The sequence below is a fragment of the Suncus etruscus genome, chromosome X (genome assembly GCF_024139225.1).
Source record: "Suncus etruscus isolate mSunEtr1 chromosome X, mSunEtr1.pri.cur, whole genome shotgun sequence".
In the NCBI taxonomy this organism is placed as follows: Eukaryota; Metazoa; Chordata; class Mammalia; order Eulipotyphla; family Soricidae; genus Suncus; species Suncus etruscus.
The window spans coordinates 20526307-20549046 of NC_064868.1; the positions used below are offsets into that span (position 1 = coordinate 20526307).

Here is a 22740-nt window from a genome sequence, read left to right on the forward strand (position 1 = left end):
AGGGAAAACTGAGAACTGTATGCAATTAAAAAGCTGACTGAAATTATTACCTGATTCCATAATTGACAGAATATTTAATTCAGATATAGTAAATTGACACACCTCTACACAGAGACAATTATGACTGACTGTATAACACCTGACAGAATCAATTATAACTGACTGTTGTTTGATACCTTTGCACAGAAATAAATGAAACAGACATTCAGAACTGAGACGGCGGCTGCCTGTGTGTGTGAGCCTGGCTTAATTACAATCAAATAACCAGTAGGCGATGTGTAATGTCGTTGCCTCCTGGTTTCTGGTTCAGTGTTTCTTTTAGTCCAAAAAGAATCTTAGAAAGAGAAAAACTGAAAAGAACTGGTTGGTTTACTGGCACCAAAATAAAAAAATCTCAAGTCAAGATGGTTTTCTTAGATAAGAAAAGGTCTTCCGTTTTCTAAGTCCTCCTCCTACTAACATCCAAACATCTAATCAAGTCAACCTTTCCTACAGATGCTGGTCTTGTCCATTGCTATATAGAAAAAGAACAAACTTGCATGATTTGAGGGTTTTACATTCTGATTTGCACAAGCCATCAATAAATGAGCCATTTATCTTGTCTGATAAAATACTGCCTGAATAATATGGAGGCTGGATTTCATAGGGATTGGCCAGGGACAGGAGTGTTTTTGTGAGGAATCAGTGTGTGGAGAAGTTGAGGTAAAAAAAAAAAGCTGGAGACACATGTTCCTCCAGTGTTATTCCCAGGAAAAGTACATGAGCTTTGCTGGTGTGTTGAGATGAGTGATTTCCGGTGCTGTTTGAATCCATTAGAGTCTATTTTGCTGATGCACTTGTCTGCTGGAAAGCATTTCCTTCTCTAATCACAATGAAGTTTGGATCTTTTGTGCTGGTTGTTGAGACAGCAACAAACCAGACCAATGACCCCCCTGGATAAAGATCCCTCTATTTCTTGTTCCCTGGGATCTATGGGACTCTTGTCCATGAGGCCTGGCCTTTGCTTAGGTAGCTGCAGGAAGGGGCACCATAATGGCCAGGTACCCGCTTTCTCCCTGGGTTCTAAAGTGATTAGTACAGAAGGAAGCGAGGTACGAATGTCATGTGCAGCCTAACATGGGGCCTTGGGGGCAAAGAGGTGAACACTATGAAGAAGGGGCTCACTCCTCTGTCCTCTCAGCCTCTACCGCAGTGCCTCTTGGGTCGACTTGTGCAGTTCCCCTACTTTATCGATTCCATCGGTCGGGAGGGTCAAGTGCAAGCTTTGCTCAGCATCTCTTACTGGCGCATGAGATAGTGCCTTGGCCATATTGACTGGCCATGGGATATGCAGGTGGGTGGTCGCAGTTGTCGTTTATGAAGAAGAGCACCAAGTGAGCTGGTTGTCATTCTAACGCTGCTGCGTGGCAGCGCAAATAGTCCCCTTTCTAACCAACCCGGTGGGAAAAGTCAATATCCCATCAGCAGAGGAGGCAGACGCATCAGGATCTGTGCCCTCTTCCTCCAGGCATTGCAGCTCTTTAAAAGTGCCCTCCCCCGGTGCACCACATCCGGGTCCTTCTCATGCATGAAACCAGCAGGCCTGGAAGGCACCTGCCTAGGGTTGGGGCCATTGTTGTTCATCACAGGCACAAAATTCATTCCCAGTGTCTTCCAGAATGAATTTCTAAGGGCCTTCATCTGTCTCCTGCCTCCTCTCTTTCTCCACCCCCATTAGGTATATAAATCCTCTCTCCAGAACTTTCTGTTATTTGAAAAAGGCAAGTGATGTCATTGAGAAAAGGATAAAGAACAAATATGAATGTGTGACTATGGAACAAACTTCCTGAGCCCCAATTTTCATTTTCTGGCTAATTTTAGACATCAATGAACCTTGCTGGGGGGAGTGACTGTGTGATTGATCTGTACCCCTTTTCTGATTCCTTTTCCAGGGTGCTCATAGTCTCTCCTAGGAATAGGGGGTGCTCTCTTTTGCCTTCCTCCAACCCAGGCAACCATCTAGGAGCAGTGGCAAGTTCCCTGCAGCACAAAATGGGTGCTATTTCTTTTTAAGTAGACTGTTCTCAACCCCTAACACAGTTCCCTGGGAACTCCCTGGGAGCTTTAATCAAAAAGCTTAGTGCCAGAGCAATAGTACAGCAGGTAGGATGTTTGCCTTACACACAAACAACCCAGGGCATTTCCAGGCATCTCATCCCATATGGTTCCCCAAACACTGCCAGGAGTAATTGCTGGGTTCAGAGCTAGGAGTAGCCCCTGAGCATCACCATTGTGTCCCCAAACCCAAAAGCACCTCATCTACTCCCTATTGGGCATGGTTGGTTCTTGTAGGCATCACAATCATCTCAGAGATCAAACCAGGTCCCTTGAATGGATAAAGCCCTTGACTTGCATATATCCAGCCCTGGATCTAATATACAGCACCCCATAGCTCCTCCAGGGTTGGTCCCTGAGCTCAGAGCCAAGAGTAAGCCATGAGCAACACCAGATGTGGCCAAAATACAAAAATAGAGTAAGAGTTCAGAGCAGAAGCTGGGGGGGGGGGGGCAGGAAGCCAAGGAAAGAGCTGGGGAGACTGTGGACCCAAAAGAAAAATAAAAGAAAGAAAGCTTTCTGCGCATGCACAGGACCTCCTGGCAGCTAACCCTCAGCTCTCAGCAGAGGAGCTTTTGTGCACCAAAGAGACGCAGAGCACAGGAACAAGCTCATCAGGGCCATTGGTGCTGAGAGGCTCAGACTCTGGCTACCTTCGAAACCAGCTAGGTTTCCAGCCACATCCAGGCTTTGCATGCTTTCTGCACTTAGGCTCCGCCGCGCTGCCAGAGTGGTGTCTGCGAGCACATGCACATTCACCTGGCCGGCTGCACATGCGCATGCACCTGCACCCGTGTGCAGTGGCCAAGTCTCACTCAGCCGCTGAGTCTGCTCACTGGCATCTGGGCCCTGGCCGGAAACCCACCAGCTCCGAATTAGGAGCACATCAGAGCTGGGAGCCGCATCCCTGTCCTAATGCCTGAGGAATACTGAGCAGTCTTTGAAGAGACTTCTAATGCTTTGATTCTTTTCTCTTTAGATAAATTAAAGAAGCAGTATCTGACCACCAAAGTTCTTCAGGACTACAGAAAACTCAAAAACACAGCAGAGCAGTTCTTGTCCCGAAGTGGCTACTCCAAAGTCAACCTCAACAAACTCTTTGCTGACTGTGCTATGAAGGCCTAAGGGAACCCCAGAAATGGGCTGGGCCCCCTGCTGTGGGCTCACTAGCCCTGCATTTGCTGTTGTGTTTGGAGCTGCGGCCTGTGTTTATGGGGAAGGGATAGTCAAAGGGGACCAGAAACATGTTCAACGTACTGAGCTTCAAAAAAGTTGGGAGCAGCCTTCTCACACCCCCAGAAGAAATACGATAGCCTGTGGCCTTTCTCCAGCAACCTCAAGTGCTTGCTTCTTCATGCTTAGGACTGGATTTGGGGGGATGGGGTATCAGTAAGAGAAGGGAAATCCAGGGGAGCTGGGTCACAGGGGCCCCAGGCTTTGTCCCTATGCCTCAGCAGATGTACCTCCAAAAACAGAGGTTCATTGAGTGTGCTAGGAGTGCTGACATTTTGCCTTTTCACATGCCAATTGGACCCAATTTGGAGCCTCGTGCTTCCAGCTGCTGGCTGGTCTTTATGTGCAGAGCTGGGGTGCATGTCGAAGGCTTGCACTTAATAGATACAACAGAGCTCACTTGTATACTGAATTGCTTCAAAGTCCAACCAAAACACACAACTCCAGGCAACTGTTTTACACTCACATTCTGTTTTTTTCCCCTTAAGTCGAAAGTTCAAGTAAATTTATACAAGAGAATCGCACATTTAAATGACTTGATAGACTATTTCATTAAAAATGCATAGAGGTTAGGGGGGAAAATAATGCAAGAAGGGATGGTTCGTTGGCCCTGGGTCTTTTTTATTACAACATTGCCCTCTTTGCCCAATGCCAACTGGATTTCAATACAGCAATTCTCTTACATTATTGGTAAGATCATAGTAACAGAAACTTTCCCCTGTACAGCTGTGCTATATTTTTTAAGATGCTCTACCAGTGTGTTTTTATAAAAAATATGTTGTGCTATTTTTTCTTCAGAATAAAGTTATCTTACGAGAAACTTGTTGTGGTGAATCCTTTTCCTGTGCCAAGAAGTGACTACAAGGGTCACCAGGGGTGAGGGTGCCCAGCGTGCTGGGTGTCTGAGGCTATCAGGGTTTCTGTGGACAGTGGGAGTTTTAAGATATGAAGATGGTTGTTCATGTGCTTCATGATGTAGACAGCCAGAGCACTAAGCCAAGAGTCCAGAGGTAATTGTACCTAGGACCAATCTCATGACAATGTCACCCAGCATGGACCCTAGTGAAGACGAGTATGTTAAAGTCACGGAGAAGGAACTGCCTTCTTTTTGATCTTCCGCCTTTATTTTCTGCCTGTTTTTCTTTTGGGCCCGATTTAGTGATGCTCAGGGATTACTCCTGGCTCTGCACCCAGAAATTACTCATAGATTGCCAGCAATCGAACTGGGATTGGCCTCATGCAAGGTAAATGCCCTCCTCACTATAATATTGCTCTAGCTCTTTTCTCTGCCTCATACACTCAGGTTCTCAGTAAAATATACTTTGGCTCTAGGACTTTATTGGTTCATTGATTACTGCCTTAGAAATTCAAGCTCTTCAACTTGTCACAACTTGACAAACCCAGGTTGCTCAGGGGTCAGTGTGGGTTTCCCTGCTATTTTCTTTTTTGTTTGGTTTGGTTTGGTTTTGGTTTTAGTTTTTGGGCCACACCCAGCAGTGCTCGGGGGTCACTCCTGGCTGTCTGCTCAGAAATAGCTCCTGGCAGGCCCGGGGGACTATATGGGACACCGGGATTCGAACCAACCACCTTTGGTCCTGGATCGGCTGCTTGCAAGGCAAATGCTGCTGTGCTATCTCTCTGGGCCCTTACCTGCTATTTTCATACATGGTTATTGAAATGGTTCTCTGCAAGTTTTTATTTTTTCATTCATTCTGGTGAGAAGGAAGATATAGTCATTGATCTTGTAAATGCAAATCAAGAATTATATTCAGGGGGCCAGAGTGGTAGTACAGTGGTTAGGTCACTTGCCTTGCACACAGCTGACCTAGGTTGACTTCTGGCACCACATATGGTCCCCTGAGCACAGAGCTGCCAGGAGTAAGCCCTGAGCACTGCCAGGTATGCCAGTCCCTCACCCACCCAAATAAAAGATAGCTCTCAGAAAATGTGTACACTTGCCTTTCTCTGTAATTGTGGCTACTCTTCGCTTTTCTTTTGGGGGGAGGAGTTCAGACCCAGCAGCGCTCAGGGGTCACTCCTGGCAGGCTCAGAGGACCATATGGGATGCTGGGATTCAAACCAGAGTCCGTCCTGTGTTGGCTGCATGTAAGGCAAATGCCTTACCGCTGTGCTATGCCTTACTGCTGTGCTGTTGCTCTGGTCCCTCTTTTGTTTTTGTTTTTTTTTCATGGTGTTTGAGGGCTACACCTCTGGGGTGGGGCTGGATACACCTATTTGTGGGGCTTTTCTGCCCTGGACTATCACTGCATAAACTCCATAAGTCTCCACAATTCTCTGCATGAATCCTTGGCTCAATTGTTTCAAGTGACAAGATGAAACGAGCCAAGAAGTTCCCAAGACTGTGTGCGGTGAGTGACCCTGGGAGGCAGTGGATATATAGTGGTGCTGGGATGAGCTCAGCCCCTTTGGGACCATTTGGTGCCATTTTTGAGATCAACCAAGAAACCAAATAGCTCAGCACATTTCTTGATTTCTAAACTTTGGTGACTGATCTTGTTTTTGTTGTTATATTTTTGTTTGTTTGGGGGCCACACCCAGTGATGCTCAGGGCTTACTCCTGGCTCTGTGCTCAGGAATCATTCCTGATGGGCTCCAGGGACCATATGAGGTGCTGGGGACTGAAACGGGGCTGGCTGCATGCAAGGCAAATACCCTACCCACTATGCTATTGTTCTGGTCCATGTTGTAGTTGTTAAATGAAATGGTGTGCCTGTGGACCAGACTAAACTTGGGTTAAACTTGATTGGCTGGGGGGGGGAAGAGAGATAGCACAGAGGGTAGAATGTTTGCCTTGCACACCGCTACCCGGGTTCTATCCCAAGCATCCCATATGGGCCCTTGAGCACAGCTAGGAGTAACCCCTGAGCATATCCAGTGTGACCCCCCCCCAAAAAAAAAACTTATTTGGCCCATTGGAAAATGGTACCTTGAGAAAATGGTACCTTCCTCTTGGATCCCTTGTGCAGCTGACCAAGGGCTCCTTCCTCATTGAATTGAGGAGGTAACATCTGCCCACAGCAGGGTTTGGGAAACTATTTGCTAACTGTAAACTCTCCTTCATGTTCATAAAAATGCAATGAAAGAGGAGGCCTGAGGTTTAGGGTCCTACTGAGAGCATAGAGGGTGCTGGGGAGAATTTTCATTCATCCCGGAAACATTGCCCAAGACTGGGACAAATCAAAGCTCACAGATTGGCATTAGAGGGATGTTTAAAAGGAGATGAACTCACAACTCACAGCCCCTACCAACCACTTCTGCACCTTTGCACCTCCATCCTTGCACCTCTTCTCTCTCTCTTTCTCTCTCCCTCTTTCTCTCTTACACACATGTGCACACCTCAAAATGCTTTTTCAAACCTTTCATCTCTAGCTCTTTAGCTTGGTAGAGGATGCAAATACAAGGAAACTCCAAAACAGATTTCTTTCTTCTTGTCAGCATTTCACCAACCCCCCCAGCTCAATTCAGTCCTCCCTCCCCAAACCCCAAAAAGTTATGCTTTGCTTTTCCTCTCTCTCTCCATCTCTCTCTTCTCTCTTTTCTCTCTCTCTCCCTCTCTCTCTCTCCTTTTCCCCCCTCTCCCTCTCCCTCTCTTTCTCAGATCACCTAAATATTTCTTAATTGAATGGTTTGCTGTGGAGCTTCCTTATAGCAGTTTAATAGATTAACTCATCTGAGCCAGCCTCAAATTTCAGATTAAAATTCCTTCATCCCGAAGGCAGCATTATCAGGTTGTTGGAGGCTGTTTTCAAACCTTGGTTTTGAATAGCAGCGGCTCTGCATTAATTTAACCACTAAGCTAATAAGTAGGTTTCGTTTTGTTATGCTAAGCTTTATTGCTTTTCTTTTGATCAGAATGGTGTTGTTGAGCAAAGCAGCAGACAAGGCATTCTTTGATGAGGGAATTAGCGCTCCATTCTTCCTCTATTATTCATAGCGCAGTGGAATATGTAAGTACCTGAGGGTGTCAAAGGAGCGCAGGTTCTATTGCAAAGTGCTCGCCTTGTTTCTCTCAATAGCTGACTATGAGATGATAAACCGCTTAATACACTGTGCTAATTGGATGAGAGCAAAAAGAGATGGGAATTAAGGCGAGGCAAAAGGAGAAAGTGCAACCAGCCTTCAATTCACTCTTTCACCACTTTAGCAGCACCAAAGGAGGCACAAGCTTTCTATAAGCAGACTAGAGGTTTTGTGCAGAGATAAAATGAACGTGTTAGTGGATTCAAGTAATACACTAATTATTGCACAGTATAAATACCACTACTGGTTTTATAACAGGGAGGTAAACTTCTTTTGAGAGGGTTATAGGATTGCTTGGCAGTGGTGTAGAACCTAATAAGGGCCCAGAGTAATAACCCCCTGGATTAACAAAATTGCTGCTTGTAGAAGTATGATTCAGGCTTTTACGAAGATTTCCGGAGAATGAATAAAAATGACTGAATGACATTTCTTAATGTATAACTGGTAATCGCTCCCTTTTCTTTAAAGAAAAAAATGTATACTTCAAACTGGACTGTTAATAACGTCCAGGGACAACACGACTTTTTTTTTCCTTTGAAAATGCTTTTTTCTCCTTCAGGTAGCACGTATTTCTTCTCCCCAGCCCCCAGCCAGGCTGCCACTGTAAAGTTAAATATGTGGTTGCTCCGGGGAACTTCCAAAATACCATTTTAGGCCCCATTTAAGACCCCCTTCGTTCACACACACTTTTTGTGTACACATACGCACATGCTCACATACACATTTTTGCTTCTAAAAGCAAGTTGAGCTAACCCACGTATAATTTTTCTTGCCTCTCACTCCAGCCCCCTTCTCCATTCTAGTCAGAACTCCACGCGTAGATTTGAAAAAGACAAGTTCCAAACCAAAAGCAACAGGCGCAGGCGACAGTTCACCAGTTGGAGGGTGGCTACTATAAAGTGGGGAGTGGGACGTTGGTGGGGGGGAGCTTGTGACCCGTTGAAAGCTTGAGTTTCAAGTCCTGGCATCCTGAGACTTTGTCCTCACCCCAGACTTCTCTAAGAGTCAGGCCTCTCGTGGGTGGGGGTGACATAACTTTTCAAAAAGTTGTAACTACTGCCTCTTGCCTTTACTTTGGGGCAGGGTCCCCATTTTTCTTAGCCTGTCTAAAGGGATAAAGGGAGCTGACTGTCCCACCCTCTCATCCTTCCATCTAGGCTGAGAACAAGCTCTATCACTCCTTATTCCAATTGGCTTTGGGGGTGGCCCTGGGAAAGTAGATGTGTACTATTGATAACTCTGCACTGTCTTGGGGTGCTCTCCTCAACTCTCCGAGCCCGGTGTCTTCCTCCATGAAGGAAGAGGTTTGCTTAAGGTTGGTGGGGGGTGTCAGCCCCTCCCAACATTGTGACCTCGTTCCCAGATATTGGGGCCAAATTGGGTTGCCATTCATTAATAATGCTCACAATAAGATTAAATCATTCTGGAAAATCTCATAAAATCCCCCTAAGTACGCTCCAGTGGCTCTTTCCAATCCCCATCATTCAGCACTTGGGGAGGTTTGGAAGGAGAAGAAAATTGGTTTCTTTGCTTTTAATGCTGCTTTGAAAAGATACTCAGAGTTTGTCATGCGTGACATGTCACATGTTTAATGTGGACTTGCTGGAAGTCAGGGGGTCTTTAGCGTGTGATATTTATGGGGAATATTAAGTGCAGAATGAGGTCCCTCCAGCTGGGGAAAGTTGAAAGAATAGGAGGCCCAGGACCAGGCTTGTTTGCGGCATCAGAATGACATAGGATTAAGAGTTTGTAAAACAAGGCGAGGGGTTCTCATTGGCCAGTAATAAATGTAATCCTTGGAGGTAATTTCACGCAATTTGCTTCTGCTCCATGGAAGGGTCAAATGAGAAAAAATGACTTAAAAAAGAGTTCATTAACAGGAAGAATGGTACTGTTTCTCGTATACCATCCAACAGGCAGCCTGGAGCGGGAAGAAAAAAATCCCCACCTAAACAAAAAGCCAAAATCGACGGAAAATTGATATTGACCACAAAAAAGTTTTTTTTTTCTTCACGCTCCTCTAACGTCCCACAGTCCCTGTCTACTCCAGGAAAAGCGGCCTTCATCCCAGAAGCCGGCGGAGGCTCGAAGGTTCCAGGCCCTCAGATTGGAGCATCTGTGGACAAGTTCCCATCAGGACCCTAAACCCAGAGAGGAGCGCTCAGGGACAAGGAGACCTGACCCCTCCTTGCCAGTGCCGGGCTTTAGGCCTGAGCCTCCACCGAATGGCCATGACCCACCGGACGGCCAAGGGCTGGGGCGCACGCAGCCTGGGACCCCGCGAGTCCCATCAGTGCGCTCCTCCAAGTTTCCAGCAAACTGGGGCTTTCTGAGCAGGGGCCTGGGGTAGGGTGGGGGGTGCTGTAGTTTGCTGGCGGCAGCTGGCGAGCGATTGCCCACCCCTCGAGTTGTCGCTGACCTCTGCCCGACCCCACACCTGCCCCTTGGCGGTGCACACTTGCGCTCCTGGCCCCCGAGGCGACCCGCCTCCCCTTTTCCAGGGAGCGCGCGCCGAGCTCGAGGGCCCGGCCCCCGGAGACGAGCCGCGCCCCCCGCCGTGACCGGCCGATCGCCTGCGGTCTGACGGGGCGGCCCGCACCCGCTCGCCGACTGCGGTAGTCACTCTGCCGCAGGAGCCCCCTCCTGCCCCTCTCCCCAAAGGTCCGGCGCGCTAATTACTGCAAATTGAAACTAATTAAGCTTCTCTTCCCTTTCCCATCACCCTGGGAGCGTTGGCGAGAGCCAGCCCCCGCGGGCGGGCTTACACCCAGTGGTCACCCCGAGGGGCGCCGGCAGAACCCAGGGGAGGAGAAGACACCCCCACCCGCTCCTGCCTCGGGCTGGGTACCCAAGGGGTTCTGGATTGCAAATGTTTGGGGCTCCCCACAGAACCTGAGTAGTTTAGGTCTTTTAAATGTCTACATCCCCCATAAGTGTAAGGAATAAGTGAGGTAATGACATTTGTCGAGTTAAGATCTGCCACTTGGATATCCCTTGCTACAGTTCCTTCACATCATGCTGTTTCAGCTCTCTCTCTCTCTGTCTCTCTCTCTGTCTCTCTCTCTCTCTCTCTCTCTCTGTCTCTCTCTCTCTCTCTCTCTCTCTCCCTCTCCCTCTCCCTCTCCCTCTCCCTCTCTCCCTTTTCTCCGCAGAGGATGTCGGGGTGCCCTTCCTCTTCAAGCCTGGCTCTCCCCGTTACCTGTCACCTCGGACTGCGCGGTTCTTCCTCGCTAGGTGACACGTTCCACGAACTGCTTCCTTAGCTTTCCGAGCCACGACTCCTCTTGCTTCCAATTTCTGCTCCGACGTCAACAACGCCGACTATCCACCCATCCACCCTGAGGCCCCCCCATCTCGGCAGCCCCCAAACACCCCGCTCTCGCGGTGACAAGACGGGAGGTCGGGGAAAAGAGTCGCGTGTATCCAGGGTTGTGCCGGCGTCCTTAAACTTCGTAGAAACCGGATCTCTTGGAAGATCTGACTCAAGCTGCGATCTCTACCAGGAAAATGCTATTCTGGTAGAAGAAGGGGGTGCCAGGGGGCAGGAACGCCACCCTCCATCTCTGGGGCCTCTTTACTATCACCTCACCGGTTGCATAGAGCATCCACACTTCCTTGTGTTAAACATATAATTTTTTTTTATTTTGAGCGTGACACTTCTCCACTAGATAGCAAGGAAAAGTGAGAACAATTACACATTACACAAAAGTACTGTACCATTGCCTTTATCATGAAGGTTTCAGAAGCCTCTACAGTTAATAAGTTAAAGGGCTTGAGTACATAAATATTTGTCTAGGAACCCTACCGTATCTACAACACAGTAAGAATCTACGGGAGGACAAACTTTTACCATACCACGCTGAGTGCAATTGCGTTATAACATTTCAAATATACAAAGCTCTGTTCTTTTTTTTTTTAATAACAATGGTATGTACAGAATCAATAATCACAGTTTGGTGACTTCAACAGTCCATATTCTAGCAGAGTATTTCCCTTTGGTTTGATATAAAAACCTTGGTTGGTGTATGCTAAAGAAGTGAAGAAGGAGGCGCCCCTTTGCTTTAAGTGCACTGTCAGTTATCTTACAGTCTGCCTTGGCTTCCCTGGCCTGGCTCCACGCCGGGAAGGGGTACACGGGGAGGGGGAAGGGGGATCCATTTCCACCACCAAAATGCTATTTAAATCAAAAGCCAAATGAGGTGTCAGAAGGAAGAGAGGATGGGGCTTTTAAATTGTTTTAATTCCAAGGCCAGGCGTCTTGGGGGAGGAAACCTCTCTGATAGGATATTTTCAGCCAAGTAAGAACCGGAGAAAGTGGCCGTTCGAGCTGGAGCGAGGCTGGCAGTGACAGGGGCAGGGGCAAGGACGGGGGGCTGGGGCGGGTGGACAGCCCGCCGAGGAGTGCCAAGTCCGCTGGCACGGACGACGGCCTTGCCCGCATCCAGGCTGCTGCGGAGGCGGCGGCTGCGTGCTCTCAGTGCCGTCTTGGGAGTGTGCTGGTCCTCTGTTTCCATTTGGTCTTGAGTGGTGCTGAGTGAGGTGACCTTTCGGGGCGCGCCCGGGGCGCGCGGGGAGGGGGGCGGGCAGCCTTTAGCACACCTCCTTGCCCGTGCTGGTGCCCGGCAGGATGTTGAGCTGCGTGAGCTGCGCCGCGTGCTCCTTGGCCTTGAGCCTCAGCGCTGCTATGCTAGAGGCGCGTCTGTCTGCGGCCGCCGTGGCTGGGTCAGCCAGCGCGCCCGAAGCCACGGCGCCCTCCACGGCCGGCGTGGGCTGTCTCAGGAGCGCGGCCGCGGTCGACGCGCTAGTCAGGGGGGCCATGGTCGAAAAGAGCCTGCGGGGAGAGCAAACAGCGCGGTCACGGCCTGGGGGAGTGGAGTGGGGCGCTGCGGGCCCCGCTTCGGCACCTGGGCACCGCGGGAAGGGCACAGCCCCCTGGGGTCCGAGCCCCGGTGGGCCGCGCGAGCGGGAACTAGATGGAGGCGTGGGGGGGCGCTCTGGGGGCACTAGGGGATTTGCTAGAGAACAAGCAGAGGAAAAAGAACAAAAGGCACCCCCCCAGCTTCCCCTAAGGGGCCAGCCAGGGATGTGAAAAGGGTCTTGGGGAGGGGGCGAGAATGCCATGGCCCCATGGCGCTTCTCATGTGGTTTAGCTTTAAAAAGTTTATTCTCGACCAAGAGCTCCAGCTGTTTGCCAGGAGAGAAAAGGAAGGATCGAAGGAAGATGCGGACCTAGGTGAGGGAGATGAGGAATCCCAGGGAGCTGAGACGGACTGTCGGGGGCGCTGCTCCCCCAGGCACTCCTGCCTGCTGAGCTCGCCGTGCCGCAGACTGTGCCCAGGGGTTCCGCCCTCTGTCAAGTTCCGCTAAAGGACCCTCCAACCCTCTGCACCCTTCCGCGGCAACACCGGTCCCCAGCCTTGCCTGCGCCGCGTCCCCGAACTGTGCCAGCTCCCAACTAGACCCCTCCACCGGTGCCTCTTCCAGTGCCCCCTGACTTCCCCAAGGGCTCTAACTTCCATCCCGCCGGGCCAACTCCCAGAATGAGCCCCTTGAGGGACTTGCCCACTTTCCCGGCTCCAAATGCCCACTCTCCAAGTCACCCCCACCACACTCCTTTTCGGGCCTCTTCGATGAGATGAGCGGTCCCCCCCCTCAATTTACCGGCTTTTGTAAGTCACTAGTCAGAAGGAAAAGAGAGCGGGACACACAGGGGACTTGAAATTTCTTTTACAAAAAAGAAATAGTGTGGCCTGGAGGGGGCGTAGCATGCGCTGCCCACACTAGGTAAACTGAGTCAGCGCGTGTCAGAGCTATGGCTTGCTATATTGTATGTAGGTTTGTTATGAAAAACTAATTTTACTTCATGTCTTTGGGGAAAGATTTTCTCTAAGATGATTTTTTCTTGTTAAATGGCTGCGCAGTTGGATGAATCTATTATTTCTTTGTTCACCAAGAGATCATTGACGCTGCATTCAATTTTATTTTCACTGCACTTTCCAACTCCATACATCCCTCTTTTGTTTCTTTGTCTGTGTGATAGTACAGACTTTTTATGTCATCATTCGATGCTCATCTAAAGAAAGGAAGTTCTAATGTATGATAAAATGTTTCTGTTATTTCCTTGTCTTGTGCCGCTGTAGGGGCCGGGGGGCTGCACATATGGGGATATGGTTGGCAGCGAGGTCACTTGAGTGACAGGAAGATGGAGTCTGGGGAAAAGGAATAAGTTTGGAATTCATGTTTGGTGCCCAGAGGAACACGCAGCTCCAGCGTCTCCTGTGGGACTGGGCTGCAGTCCCGTTTAGCAGACTTCAGGGCCTGAGAAGGGTTTGCTGGCGAATTTGAGGTTTTTCCAGATCTGTCCTCTGGACACCAGCAGAGCAACCGATAAGGTGCTTTTACAGCTTTCCTTGAACACTGCCCATCCCTCTCCTGCTCCCATTCAGAACATTTTGTAAGGCAAAAAAGAGAGGATTTTTTTTTGGCCTGGGTTTTTCTGAGGTGAAACCAAGGAGACCAGAAAAACAAGTGCAGTTTTTCCTGCCTCCTGCTTCGTCCCTCAACCCAGCCTCAAAAGGTGCAGCCAACAGGCAGGCAGGCAGGCAGGCAGGCAGGCAGGCAGGCAGGCAGGCAGACAGACAGACAGGCAGACAGACAGACAGACAACCGCGCAGACTCCTGGAAGCCACGGGTTACCTGCCAAATGCAGGGCTGATGAAGGCTGGGTGCCGGAACACGGCGGCTCCGAGGAAAGTGCTCAGGCCCAGCGGCGCCCCGCTGGGCGGCAGACTGGCCGAGCCGGGAGGCGGTGGTAGGCTCGGGAAGGCGGCAGCAGCGGCGGCAGCAGCGGCCGTCCAAGCCGAGTCCAGCGCTGGGTGGTGTGGAGGGAAGGGGCTGGCATCCAGGTAGGGGCTGAGCGGGTGCGTGGCCGACAGGGGCCCAGGGAAAGGCATGCCCGGGGGGTGCGTCTGAGCACCCGCCTTCTCCCGCTTGCGCCACTTGGCCCGACGGTTCTGGAACCACACCTGCAAGGCGGAGAGAGCCCCGGGTCTGTGCAGCTCCTGGCGCCCACGTGCTCCCGTGTCCCCCCACCCCAGCACAGAGACCCCTTCTTTCTTTCCAGTGGAGCCTGGCCCACCTTGGCGCCCTCTGGCCTCAGGTTGCCCATCAGCTAATCTGGGACAGGCAGTGTAGGTGAAAAGTAGCCCCACTTAAGGCCAGCAGGTTGGACTAAAAGGACAGCAAAGCCTTACTGATGAATATCAATCTAAACGTCTGAGCTGTACTTGCTTACTGCACCTTTCAGCAGCTCACTTAACCGGCTTGGAACCTCAGTTTCCTAATCTGTGAAATGGCGGCAATCACTTTCAGCTGCTGTAAAACAGTATAAAGAGGCTTCTGGAAGCTGGCTGGCATTTGGGAGTGACTCGCCAGGAGGAGACCCACCCAGCGAAGAATACCTAAAACGTTTTGCTGCCTATTAGCTATTTTCGCCTATTTCACATTGGCCCCCAAGAGCTGGGAAAATCCCTGCTATGCTTATAAAAGGGAATTGGAGAAGTTGTTTACTTATTCCAGAAATATTTATTGAACACCTACCAGCACTAGGCTGGGTTCTGGGGCTTGGGTAAAGCTGAAAGGGAGAGAAGAAATGCCTGGGGTAATTAGTAAACAAACATACATTTTAGGGGGTCAATTCTCCATGAAAGGAAATGCAGGGGAGAGAGAGCCTGCTATCTGCAGGGGTTCTGTGCAGGACTGGATGCTACCCAGGGAGGTACTGACAGTGTGGACCAAGTAGAAGGCAGTGTCTGGACACCTAGAAAGCAGATGCAGAAGCCCTGCAGACTTCAGAGTCACAGCTAACAGGTCCTGCATCCCCGGGGCTGGGGTGTGGTGAGGGTGTGTGCAATTAACTAGGCTTCCCAAATAAGATCGCTCTAGGCTTGGGGGTGGTTTGCAGCACCAGGTATCTTCCTAATTGTTCATCGAAAGCAACCTTAGAAGAGACCTTTACCTGAAATGTGGCAACTACCAGAGCCTAAAAATAACTCCCAGGAGCAAGAGATTATTTTTATGTGACCTGCTCATCACACCCACAGCTGAGCAGATATGCACCTTCTCCTCCCCTGAAGGGATTAATATTTTCAGGGCTGGGTTTATGCCTGCTCACAAGACTAAGAAATTAAGAATGAACTCCGGGACTATACAGTTATATTAAAATATAATGTAAATGATCCCAAAGGACTATGTTCCCCCCCCCAAATGGGAAGACACCCGTGTCTCTCAAAGATACACACTGAGGGTTGTCATTGCTAGTGACTTGGAGACAGCCATCTGGGTTAAGAAGGCTCCAGCCTCCACCTGGGCTGATGGCTTAGGATTTTCCAGTTAAGGGAGCCCATTTGTAGAACTTCCCAGCCCTACAAAGTCTATTTGTGAACTGCAGAAAACAGTCCAGTGTGGAAATTCAGAGGCTTTCGAAAAGGAAGACTAGATGAGTGAGACCAGGCTGGGGGCAGCTTTTGTGTATCCAAATCTGTCTAGACAAGAATATCCGCCACTCCTCCATCGCAGTGAAAGGGGGAAGGGGCCTGGGGGGTGCAGTGGAGGCAGAACACCCCTACAGAAAGGGGAAACCTTTTTCCAGAAGCTCCTCTCTCCAGGCTCAACTGCAATTATCAAGATGTCCCCCTACAATTCCTCATTATTGAATCAATACCTCTGAGGCCCCCCCCAAAAGTAAACGAAAGGACTCTGATAATTCATATTCACTTAATTACATCTTCTGCAGTGAATAGGGAGAGAGGAGAGGGGAGGGGGCGCTCTCTTTCTTTTTAAAAGTTATTTAACTTTCCCACGACTTGTTCCCCTGAGCTGAAAATACGGAGTTGCTGTCACATCTCTGTTTGACAATGGAGAAATGTGTCAACAGAAAGATGGGGACTGGCCTCATCATTAGCCTCTAATGCAAGAAGCTGTTGTGTATTAAATGAGCCATATGGAATTTATTGTGCTTTATCAGCGCTTGATTTTGACTGTAAAGTGATTCACTCAGCTCCGAACCCAGGGACATCTGTTTTCTGTTGGCCATCGGGGCTGCCCAGTGTTGATCGTCTCTTTGGTTATGAGGCCTGGGTTCGGAAATGCACTCTGGTATGGGGCTGCAAACACCTTTAATAGCATTGCACTCGCTCCCTATTAGATCAATGTGGGCTCATTGCTATAAAAAATGGGAAATCAAATAGCATTAGCCAGCTACTTGTGCGGGCGGAGGGGAAATCAAACAGCATTTTGCCTTCAAATGGCCCTGTTTGTTCTAGCACTAAGTGGGCTTTTATGAAGCCCGATTGGAGACTTAATCGCAGCCAAATACCTGCTTGGAGCTGAGCGGATTTGTCTAACAACCAAACCCATGCTCCATCCCATTATTTCAATCAGGAGAAGTGAGTCCAGGGATTGTTTCCTACGGGGCTTGGGGGATCAAGGGGGGCTTCCGAACTGTAGACTTAGGGACCCTAAAGCTCCTCTTCTGATCCTGGATTCGTTCCTCAAGGCTCCCCCAAACTCACAAACCTTCTCCTCCCACCTACCAGGTCTTCCTGCTTGACTATTTGTGTCTGTGAGTGCTGGTTTGTGTCTGATTTTGCTGGTTCTCATTTGGAGAAGGGGTTCTCATCCGCCCATCTCTCTTTCTCCCCCTTTTCCCCCCACCCTCCCCGCCCTTGTCCCTCTCTCTGATGCAGCTCACCTGGACTCTGGCCTCAGTCAAGTCCAGCCTCATGGCCAGTTCCTCCCTATAAGAAAGCAACAGGGACAGGTCACTGCAGGTTCCCGCAGCCCCCTCTCAGCCTCCGTCCTCCTTTTGGTCTTCCCAGGATAACTCCCCTCACCCCCAAACAGGCATCACCATCCCTTCACCCTTAGAATGCCTCCTATCCACTGCCAACCAAAAACCAGTCATGAACAGGTAAGGAGATTCTACATTTGACGGATTCTTATCACTTGTAGGTTCAAGAATGACCACCATGGGTCCTTGGGTCTCTCTAATAGAAGTCTACAAAGCTGAGCACACAGGTACTGTCTGAAGTCAGAGTTAGACCATACACACCACCATCATCATCCTATTAGGACACAAGCATCATGCCCTAATATGAAAGGGGAGAAGTCAGTTCTCAACTTTTAAAAAAAATAAAACCCAAAGAAAGTGTGTGTCTTTTGGTTTCTTTTTCTCATCTTTCATTTTCTCTCTTCCCTTCTCCCAGCTCTTTCTAGTGCTGCTGACTCTAACTCTATCTCTCTCTCCCCTTCCTCCCTCACTCCAAGTCAGACTTCCCGTTACCCTCTGGAGATATGCTAAGCTTGTTAAGAGTTCAGTGGGGGTAATTTTTCGATTAAACAAAATTCTGCGCACCTCCTGACTCCAGTGCCCACTACAAACCCTGCCCATCTCAGGGGAAGTCAATTGAACTGAAACCTTACCCCTTCATTGCCGTTATTACTGCGACAATTAAGGCAAAATAGGAAACCATTAAGATGCTGTAAAAGGGCTTAGGACCTGTTTACCGAAACTATAAGTGAGCTGAAAATACAAGGAGAGTGCTGGCTGCCCCCATCTGGGACCCAAATAAGTCTACACTCCTGCTAGGCTGGCTCCCCCCGCCCTGTCCCCCCAGTCCACACCTGAAACTCCAGGATCAGAGGGAGAACGCCAGTTTTCCCATGCCTGCTGCTTCAGGGAAAGCCAGCGCAAGCAGCCCGCGATCCTGGCGGGGGGCCAAGGGGCTTTCACTACCCCCACGGTTTGCGGGAGTAAGGATGGAGCAGCGAATGAGAGGGGACCGCCCTCTTAATAGGCTCTACTTCCCGGGATAAACTCAAAAAAGTGGGGGGAGGGCACACCTGAATGCCCTCTGACACCCCAGGCAGATTCTTTTCTTTTGCAAGACACGTGATAAACGCCGGCCGCCGGCGGGCCACAACCGTTTCGTAGCACACGCAGCTTTTGGATTTTGCTTTCTTTACAAACGTTCATTGGGAGAGTGGGCAAGCCCGAGAGGACTCGAGGACTAGTTAAGCTGAAGGGATTACGAAAAAGAGGAAGCGGCGCCTTCGCTCTGCTCTGTAGCAAAGTCCCGCTTTTCGGTTTCCCGGTAGGAAAGAGTTTGCCAATTAGTCGCCGGGCCAACTTGGGAGAGCGGCAACGGGCCTCCGGGAGCCCGAAGCCGAGATGTCTCCTCGGGTTCAAAGGGACGGGCAGTTTTCCGCTTCCAAAGTGCACATTGAAAAGCTACACACGTCTCGGGCGAATGAGTGGCCCAAGCCTGGCCAGCCCCGCGCCAGGCAGACGCCCAGCGCTCTCTCCCTCCCTACCCGGGCCCTTGGCCAGGCGCCTGGGCCTGCAAGAGGAACGACCAGGGCTCCCCGCGGGGCCAGCACCCCAGGTTGGCTTCACTTCATCAGAGGGAAGGTTGGGGGGGGGGGTTGACACACAGGACCAGCCAAGTCAGTGCCACGGGAAAAGTCAAAGGAGCAAGGAGCAGAACATTCGGGGCCTCTGCTGCCCAGCTCTCAGCACGCACCCCTGCGGCCCGGGCCCACTAAAGGGCGCCTAGAGTGAGCACATGGCGGTGGCAGAGAGAGGACAGAGTTTTAGGTCAGTACCCATCCACCCACCCCCGCCGGCCCCAAAGGGAGGACACAGACACTGTCAACTCTCACTGCCCGGGTTATTTCCGAAGCCCTCAAACATAACTTGAACCTCTTTTTGCAAAGCCCATGTCTGCAGGCTCGGGCTCCAACTTGCCTGCGAGCCGGGTAACTGATACCCACCCGGCTCCGGCCGCACCAGGCGTGGGTGGCGAGTACGCCGCTGTCCCCAAAAATAGCAGCCAGCTTTGCTGGGGCGCCGGTGGCGCCAGGAGCGTAGCGCCCCGACCCTGCCAGTCTGCGCTGCCCGCCTGGTGTTTGCCAAGCCTATTCGGCTTTTCCTGCCTGACCAACTCCAAGTGGGCATCATTTGGGGACGGGGATCTATTTTTCCGAGGGTAGAGGGGCGTGCAAGTGGGCACAGACCCGGGCGCCCGGGAAGGTGGTGGGAGCGAGGAGCGGGGAGCGAGCCTGGGTGGGTACCTGGGGGCGCCCCGGGGCACGGGGCAGTGTCCCCGCAGCCCACGCCCGGCCCGCCCGCCTACCTGGTGAAGACGTCGGGGTAGTGCGTCTTCTGAAAGGCCCGCTCCAGTTCCTCCAGCTGGTAGCTGGTGAACGTGGTGCGGTAGCGCCGCTGCTTGCGCTTCAGCAAGCCCTCCTCCGAGTCGCTGCCCGCCGACAGGCACACGCTGTCCTCGCCGTCCTTGCCCTCGGCATCCTCGGGGTGCAGCAGCAGCTCCTCCTTGGGCGACAGCTCCCCGCCCTCGGTGGCCGCGGCGGCGGCGGCGGCAGCAGCAGCGGCGGCAGCGGCGGCGGCAGCGGCCACCGCGCCCGGGGCGGCCACGCCGAGGCGCCGGGGCTCCTTGAGGAGCGCGCGCGCGTCGTCCTCCAGCAGCTCCTCGTCGTCGTCCTCCAGCAGCTCCTCGTCGTCGTCCTCCAGCAGCTCTTCTTCCTCGTCCTCGTCCTCCTCGTCCTCCAGCAGTTCCTCTTCATCGTCCTCGGCGCCCGGGCCGCCCCCCGCCGCCGGGGCGCCGCCGGGGCCGGCGGCCGGGCCGAGACGCTCGTCGGGGTGCGTGGCGCCCCCCGGGCCGCCCAGCTCTTCCAGCGCGGGCGGCGGCGGCACGAAGGGCGCCCCGTTCTCACGGTACGACTTGCTGCGGCTGATGCTCACCTGCGGCGCCTGGCTGATTTTGAGCGTGTCCCAGGCGGCGGCCGCGGCAGCCGCAGCGGCCACCGTGACCCCCGCGCCATCCGGCCGCTCCCCGGGCCGCGCGCTGGGCGGCGGCGGCGCTTCCCCCCGTGGCCCCGCGGTGGCCGTGGCCGTGGCCGCTGCGGCCGCAGCCGCTGCCGCTGCCGCAGCTGCGGCGGCGCCCTGGAGGAGGCGGCCCCCGCCGGGGCCGTACAGGCGCCGAAGCTTGGGCGGCAGGTGCAGCTCGGCCTCGAACGGGGCGCTGCTGCCCTTGGGAGAGCCTGCGGGCAAGGGAGAGTGGTCAGCGCGATGGCCGACCGGGGTGGCCCCGCTGTCGCCGTGGCCCGATCCGCCCTAGGCCCCGACACCCCCCAGCTCCACTTGCAGCTCCGGCCAGTCTGTCTGGGCACTCCCTAGTCTTCCGCCTCTCTCTCTCTCCTCTCTCCTTCTCTCCTCTCTCCTACTCCTCCTCTCTCCTTTCCGCTCTTATTTTCTGTCCCTCTTCCACTCGCTCCCTTCTGTCCCTTCTTTCTCCCTTTCTTCATTCATCCATCTACTTATCCTTCATCTGTCCCTCCCTGTCACCTTTCTCTTCACCTTTCTCTGTTGTGCGAGTCCTTCTCTTTCTTTTTCCTCTTTTGCAGTCTCACCTCCCTTTCTTCCCCTGCCCATATCTGGCCAGAAGACTCTGAAGACTTCTTTAAAAAAAAAATAAATCCACGCCAGCTTGAAAACTTGGCATGGCCTCTAGTAGGAGGCTCTGTGGATGAGACCCTGGCTAGGGAGCGGGATAGGAGACCCCTATGAATAGAAGATGTCTGTGGCACAGAGCCCCCCCCACCCGCTTGCACCCCCAATACTTTAACAGGAAAGGGGCTAGCAGCTCCTTGTGCAGAAAAGGCTAAAAAAACTTGTTCAGGTGAAAATGGGCAGAGGGAGAGGTCGAAAAGCGAAGGCCGCTATTTCCCTTTGAGGAAGGCACCTGCGCAGGTGTCACTTTCCGCTACGAAAAGGAAAAGGACAAGTCAGTCGAAATGGCCACTTCACCATCGCCGACTCCCCTCTCTCAGTGGCATTGGGTTGGACGGATGGTGTTTGAATTGAAAAAGAAATCTACCATTCTTTCCTTGCAGCCGCACAAGGCGAAACTCAAGGTTTGGGGCCTCAGGACAGTTCTGATTTTTTTTTAGGGGGAAAAGCCTTTCGACATCTCAACAGTTCTTTCAAAAATAACGGTAGCCGAGAAAAAAAATCGCCCCCACAAGCCGCACATCTCATAAATTTCCCATCCAATAAGGATCATTTGGGGAATCCCAGACAGATGCTTTCTGCACAGCGTGGGTTTAAAAGGTCATAAGAAAATCTACAATTAGGAATCACGATCATTTCCAAAGGCAAAATACCGCTTAGAAAGAAATTTTCCAAAGAGGAAAGACCAAAACACACAGGCCTGGAGACTCCCACCCCCGCGCGCGAACGCGAACACACACACACACACACTCACGCTGACCAACTTTGGGGGTTCTTGTCTTCACTAAGTTTCTGTTACAAGGGACCACCAATACTTGCTGTTTCTATCCCATCACCCCTTTTGCTGGGCGCACTCAGGGCCACGAAAGAGGGCATTGTCATGATCTCAAAACCGACTGGAGAACCTAAGGACCTCCGAGGGAAGCCCGGCCTCGGCATTTTTTTTGGGGGGTAGAGACAGAAGGAGAAGCAGCTGCCCGCCCGAACTCAGTCCCAAAAGCACCTGGCCTCTGAGTCGCTCCCTCTGTCTTCTCAGTGTCCAGGGCGACAACCCCAGATCCTTAGCCCCCAATCCCCCTACCCAAACCATTCCGGGGAGAGGAGATCCCTTGGCAGGTACGGGCGCGGGTGGGAGGGCGCAGACTGCCTTACCTTGCACGGCCTTCTCCGGGTCGGCGCGGCCAGCCAACGGGGCGGGCAAGCTCTGCGCAGCTCCCAGCAGCCGCATCTTGCACGGGCTCCTTCGGCCCAGGATGCTGTCGATGCAGTAGGAGGAGAGCAAAGTTGGCGATTTACTTTTGCACTCGGGCCTCTCGGAGCAGCCCTCCTCCTGGTACTGATTGCTCATGGCTAGGCCTTTTCCCGGGGCGCGGAGAGCGGGGCCGCGAGTGGGGTGGCTGGGGGTGGGGGTGCGTGCGTGTGGAGGGGTGTGGTGAGCTGGCTGCTTCTGGGGCTCCGATGGCGAGCTGGGCGCCGCTCTGCCTCTCTAGGTGCTTGGCTGCCGGCTCCCGCCCTGCCTCGGCCCGAGATCGCCCTCCGCGCACTCAGGACAAGCGGTAACTAGTGTAGTGAGCGGCGGGCGCGGAGCTGGGAGTCTGTCTCCTCCACGTGCTGAGAGCCGCGCTCTTATTGGCTCTCGCCAGAGGCCGGGCTGCGCCGGGCTGCGGGCTCGCTGCAAAACCCGGCCTGGCCTCTCCGCCGGCGGAGGCGGGGTCCCCGGCCAGCGGGCACTCTGCAGAGCCAGTTGGCTTTGCACTTTAGTTTGTAACTGCAGGCCCTCGAAG

General features: G+C 52.2%; 2 protein-coding genes across 2 annotated transcripts in view; one reads left to right on the forward strand and one right to left on the reverse strand.

Annotated features, from left to right (window-relative positions):
- Positions 1–3494, forward strand: part of POLA1 (DNA polymerase alpha 1, catalytic subunit) — a 340991-nt gene extending 337497 nt beyond the window's left edge. Inside the window, exon 37 of the mRNA XM_049766833.1 lies at positions 3074–3494. Coding sequence (XP_049622790.1) covers positions 3074–3219 — 146 coding nt within the window. The 3' untranslated portion in view covers positions 3220–3494. The remainder of the gene's footprint in view (positions 1–3073) is intronic.
- An 8464-nt stretch (positions 3495–11958) lies between these two features.
- Positions 11959–22304, reverse strand: ARX (aristaless related homeobox). Its single transcript, XM_049766751.1, has 5 exons — positions 22109–22304; positions 19563–20487; positions 17120–17165; positions 14065–14393; positions 11959–12199 (listed from the first exon to the last, which is right to left on the reverse strand). Exons 1-5 carry the CDS (start codon positions 22302–22304, stop codon positions 11959–11961), a joined length of 1737 nt encoding a protein of 578 aa, XP_049622708.1.
- Between the last annotated feature and the right edge of the window lie 436 nt (positions 22305–22740).